The following is a 6202-nucleotide window of genomic DNA, read 5'->3' on the forward strand; positions in this document are numbered from 1 at the left end:
CTTTGAGATACGACGATCCTATAACTTCTTCTTCGGTACGTCTTGGAAGAAATCAAAACGAATCCGATCGAACCTGCAGATCCAGCAAAAAGTGGAATGAAAAGAATAAAATAAACTGAATAAAAATGTAAAAACAAAAATCGGAAGTGGCTAAGAGAAGGAAAAAATTCTTTAGAATTTTTTTACTATTTTTTTAATTTTTTGTATTCCAAAAAAGATGAAAACAAAGGGTATAAATAAAGATTTTTACATGAGCAAAATGCCCTTTTGCGTCGAACGCGTCCGTTTTCAAACGCGTGATGCCCGCTGGCTATTTCTTTTTCTCAAACGCACGTGGCTAAATCTCGGGCTGCGTGCATATTTAATTTTTTTCAACATCTAGTTCGAGCTCCTTTGACTATTCAGCAGCGAGGAATTGATTGAATTGATCGCTCTGTCCAGGCATGGAAAAGCCTTGGAGGCAGAAAGAGTGCATATTATGCCCTGTTCACCGCAAATGGCTATGGAAGGCCTGATTGGGAGTTATTTATGATTGTAAGGAGGCCACAACTTGCTAACGTTGCAACCTTTGTTTTGCGTAAAGAAGGATGAGTATGTTAGGGGCCCTCTGCACTGTTCTCTTCTTCCTCTTTTTGGATATTGGAGCTAGCAAAGATGATTGTCCACCTTCCAGCTGCAGTCCGGACGGCCCCGAAATCAGATTCCCGTTTCGGAGAAGTGACTACCCAGAGCACTGTGGCTATCCAGGATTCGAGCTGGCTTGCCAGGGTAGTGACACTGTCATCAAGCTTCCATCATCCGGAGCTTTCGCTATAGCATCCATCGATTATGCTGGACAGAATCTCAGTCTTGAATCAAAAGTCTGCCCTGCATCCATCCTCTGGAACCTTGATGTTTCCAACTCGCCTTTCCGCTTCTACAGTTACGGCCTGGAAGACGAGCCGCAGAATTACACATACCTTAACTGTTCAGCAGCTGATTGCATCCAATATTATGGATCTAATTATTACATCTGCGCCGTACCATCGGATTTGAGCTTGAATAGAGCACCAAAATCTTGCACACCCGTAAAGACCATTCAAGCGATACGGCCAGATTTTTTTTATCTAGATGATTATTCATCCACATATGATGAATATGTTCCTACTTTAATGTGGGAGCGTCCTGATTGCGCTCGCTGCGAAACTGGACGAGGGATTTGTCGCCCCAATAATTCTAATAGTCATGAAATTATGTGTTTATACCAACCTCAATGCAAAGGTCCGTATTTCACTTATTGGTTATTTTATTTGGTTTCCCAATTTCTGAACTGCAAAATTCTCAATTCATTCTGCAAAATTTATTTGGTTGCTGATCTTCTCCCATCATCTCTGTGCAGGTGGAATATGCAAGAAGCGTTTGATTATAGGTGAGGCCATCCAATTTATCAACGAGGACCAGACATCTTCACCCTCTATTACTGAAATTATATATGGATACCGCACCAGAGCTCATAATGCATTCTGATGCTCTTTTACATATATGCAGGTGCTGTAGTCCTGGGCATCTTGGTTCTTTTAGCGACGACGGCAACCACAATTAAGGTATGCCACTCTTCGTTGCTAAGAAGAGAGAAGGAAAAGGAGAGTCAACTAAAGGTCGAAAAGTTCTTGGAAGACTATAAAGCTCTTAAACCCATGAGATATTCTTATGCTGATATCAAGAAGATCACCAATCAATTCAAAACTAAATTAGGTGAGGGTGGTTATGGCAGTGTATTCAAAGGATTTCTTCCTAATGGAGTACCTGTTGCCGTGAAGATACTCCTAACATCTATAGGCAGCAACGGTGAAGATTTTGTAAATGAAGTAGGCACAATTGGTAGGATTTACCATGTCAATGTTGTGCGTCTTCTAGGATTCTGTGCCGACGGATTCAAACGAGCACTTATCTATGAATTCATGCCGAATGAATCCCTGGCGAAGTTCATCTTCTCAGTTGATGGTAGAAGTACATTGCTAGGCTGGGACAAGCTTCATAATATTGCCATTGGCATAGCTAGAGGAATTGAATATCTTCATCAGGGATGTGACCAACGTATCCTCCATTTCGATATTAAGCCCCATAATGTCTTGTTAGACGATAATTTTTGTCCAAAGATTTCAGATTTTGGGCTTGCAAAGTTGTGTTCAAAAGAGCAAAGCATAGTGTCAATGACAGCTGCCAGAGGGACTGCAGGTTACATTGCACCAGAAGTGTGCTCTAGGAACTCTGGAAATGTTTCATACAAATCCGATGTTTATAGTTTTGGAATGCTATTGCTGGAAATGGTGGGTGGGAGGAAGAACATGGATGCAACAGTGGAAAACACCAGCCAAGTGTACTTCCCAGAGTGGATCTACAATCGTTTGTATCAGGAGGAGGAGCTTGGGCTCCACATTATTGAAGAGAACGATGCAATTATTGCAAGAAAGCTGACTATTGTGGCACTTTGGTGCATACAGTGGTATCCAGTGGATCGCCCTTCAATGAAAAGTGTGGTGCAGATGTTAGAGGGAAGCATGGAGAACATGGTAATGCCTCCCAATCCTTTCACTTCTGCTGGTCCACCAAATACTCACGTAGCTTTGTCTGATAGGCGTCTTGGCACAAATTTGACAACTATCCCCGAACCAAACTCTGACCAAGAAGAAGTTTGATGTTTGTTAGTCTCTGTTACTTCGGTCGAGGAGTGATGCAAGTGTAATCGTCAAAACCATGCTTGCTTATGTTTACGTATCACTGTGATGATTAATAAGTATTCAATTGTGGGTTGATGCTGTAATTCAAGGTTTGAGGTCTGTCATACTGGCATAGATTTACATCAAAAAAAAAAAAAAAAATACTGGCATAGATTATTTTTGTTATTATTATGGTGATAGTTTAGTGCCAATCTCCTATGAGGTTTCATGATTGATATGCTTATCTTTTAACAGTGGTTAGGATATATACCTGGATTTGATCAAGGGTCATTGCAAAGTAATTTCACTCTAGAACTCCAATAATAAAAGTTAATCTATCACAACATTTTTGTGCGGGAAGAGTACAACAGCTCATGTTGGTGAAACCAAAGGTTGCCCAACTCTATGGGTAAGCAGGTGATTTTCTTCTAGGAAAATTATCCTAATGAGACGTCTGTTTGTTCAGGAACTCTTGCTGGTATGTCCTTTGCACCATTGCTAGTTTTTATAAACATAAATCAACTTATGAGCTAAACTAATTATTCCATTGCTAGTTATTTAAACATAAATCAACTTATTTTCAATAGAATATATCAGTTAACAGTTCGAGCTAAAATACTCCCGGAAAAAACCTGGAGTTTTAGGACCGTCGTGAGCAAACTATTAAGAGTGGTAGCGAAATTTCCTGGATACCGTCAAGTGGTCGGTCCCAAGCTTGACCATTACTTGGCCCATGACAGTGTATTTCGGATTCAAACGTTTCCAATACGCCAGCTTATCAATGTGGACTTTTCAACTTCCAAGCTTTTGTTTTGGTACGCAACTTTACTTTTTTTTTGCTAAAAGTACGCAACTTTACTTTCAATCCACCTGTTCCTTTTCCCTCCACCGCACTTGAGTCTGAGTCAAATTATGTCTAAGATTCTCTGCAAAGTAAACGCCTATAGGCCTGACAAGTAAACCAAGTCTCTAAGACTCATTAGCTTGTCTAGCATTGAAATTTTCAAAGGAAAGAAAGCTCGGTCTGTGACCATGACCTAATCGGAAACGCGCTTGTTGACTCAACTAATTCAAGTTTATTTTATATTGACTTGCTATCTTTTTATAATAATAGTGACACTAGAGAAAGGATTTCTATGCATCCTTTGTATTGCCATTCTCAATCACATCAACTTATTTCCCTCTCTTCTAATCAAAAGACTTTTGTGAGCACTCTTAGTATAACTTGCTAGGGCAGAAATGAGATCTTTTAGACTAGTCTTAAAAGTTTGATAGAGTCATTTGTGGAGGAAGGTAAATCACTTTATATCTAGCCACTTATTATTGATAAATTAAATATCCTATTTTCATCGATTCATTTCATTATTGGTAAATTTAATTATTCATGTAGTTTGCTTGTTTAACCTTTTTCTTTTTGAGCTACTAGTTTCTATTATCTGACTATGTAAAGATTTCCTATTTCATTGTTTACTAGAGGAAAAATATTCTTTATGATCTACATGTGAGAATAGAGTAATTGGGCTGAAGTCGGCTACGCGTAGCCGACTTCAGCCCAGGCCCAAAAACACGGAGCAGGGGGTTCCTACTCCGTCTTCCTCAGAGTCAAGTTGCCACTCTGGGGAGTTAGAACGGTCGTCAGCCGTTCAGTGGCATCATTGCCATGATCCTCACAAGCGGCGCAACTGCCCGCGAGCTTATCTGCCTCAAAGAGGAGTTCTCCTCTTCACCCTCCTGACAGGCACCACGCTCTCTGTTGCCCAAGGTGACAACCCAAGAGAGGGGTGAATTAGATTTTTTAAATTTTATGACCCCAAATTAATTTATAAATAAGTGCACAATATTATGACCCCAAGTCTTTGAGACTCATTAACAATGTCATCGGTGTATCCAGACAGTGAAGTTTCATTCTTCTCTTGTACCATAGATTTGGCAGTTGTTTTGCATAAAAATATCATCAAAAAGCATCATCTTCTGACTTAATTACTGTCCTACTTCCGATTCCCGTAGAGCTTAGAGCCACCAATTTTATTTTTTATGAAATATTACTCACTTTTGAAGATTCATATTTGTAATAATCCACAGCCTCACCCAAAAAATCTGGCTTAAAGATATTATTTAGGTTGCCTGGCCCTGTATAAATACTGAAGATCTACTCAGTGCGTAGCCAATTGGAATTAAATGCATGCCCATATGGGTCCTCCTATACTTTCCAGTGTAAGCCTGGTATTCTCACCAGACTAACGGTCCAAATCTATTCAAATTTAATCGCAAATACCACAAATTTAATCATAAGTCTATGATAAACCTGTGGTCAATTCAAATAGCCTATGTTGTAATGTCCCAAAGTCCATACAGGTCATAGACTTATTATGATAAACCTGTGGTCAAATATGATAAACCTGTGCACCTTAGAGATCTAATGTAGTTATGAGTATAGCTGAGCATAGTTGGCCGTTGATCGATCCTGGGTTGTTATGGCATTGTTCCCAGACATATCGCTTGTTCTAATAATTATGCTTTATTCTGCTACGCCCCATCGTACAAGCAACCAGAACAAAATTTCTTATTAGATTATTCTAGAGGAGCCATTTGGATGGCATCCCTGTAAGATACCAAGACTTGCATCACTCAGACATGGAAATGAAAAACTGAAACTAGTGGACTATGTGTGTATAGTTTGGGAAGTCATAATAGATCTTTTCAAGGAAAAAAACATTATGGAGTTCTTTGTTTTAAGAAAATCAAATGTGAACCATTTGGATCAATTATTAGCTATGTTTAAGATAAAAAGGAACTAAAGCTAATAACTTCTGAGAAAGGAACCTCTAAGTAAACTTCTTTGTGCTGACCAAAGATTGGTAAACTTGATGTACTAGTACAACCGAAATATAGGAAAGTTTGCATAATTTTATCAAGATTGGGATCGAGGCGTAAATCATAGAGGGGGTTAGATTATATCGAGTCATGGATTGGATCACACATAATAAGATTTTTATGATATAAAAGAAATATGATATTGAAATATGAACCTACTATAAAATAGATGATTGGGGAATAAAAATCAATATACATATATAAGAGTCTAGTTTCCACCATCATAAGCCTATATAGAGCATTGTCTAATGAAATAAACAATGTGTCTAGTTATTCAAGATATCTATATGACCCCTATCAAGTCAAATATCCTTTTACATAGAATATTTTACAAAACTAAGAATCAAGTATTAAGATATGGTTGTAAAAATGTGAAATTTGCCTATTACTTTTAACTCCATGAACTCCAATGACATTGCTAATTTTACTACTTGATATTTATTAGTTATAAGTTATTTTAAAAGCCATATAGACAAAAAAATATAGAAAATGAATATCCACCTGATTTAATATGTAGATAACATGATCATGTTGCATTATAAATATGATCATAACTATCTAGTTTTTTTCCAACTATTCAGTGTTGGCTTTAAGCATTATCATACATCAACTATTTCTAATTAAAGCTA

At 38.0% G+C, this 6202-nt stretch overlaps 1 protein-coding gene across 1 annotated transcript; it reads left to right on the forward strand.

The window, feature by feature from the left end:
* The first annotated feature begins 453 nt into the window (after positions 1–453).
* Positions 454–2883, forward strand: LOC103697410 (rust resistance kinase Lr10-like). The gene is made up of 3 exons (XM_039116654.3): positions 454–1260; positions 1379–1408; positions 1528–2883. Exons 1-3 carry the CDS (start codon positions 588–590, stop codon positions 2676–2678), a joined length of 1854 nt encoding a protein of 617 aa, XP_038972582.3. The 5' UTR covers positions 454–587; the 3' UTR covers positions 2679–2883.
* The last annotated feature ends 3319 nt before the right edge of the window (positions 2884–6202 follow it).

Source organism: Phoenix dactylifera, chromosome 13, assembly GCF_051530095.1.
Source record: "Phoenix dactylifera cultivar Ajwa chromosome 13, Ajwa_hap1_PhDact_Kaust_v1.1, whole genome shotgun sequence".
NCBI classification, from domain to species: domain Eukaryota; kingdom Viridiplantae; phylum Streptophyta; class Magnoliopsida; order Arecales; family Arecaceae; genus Phoenix; species Phoenix dactylifera.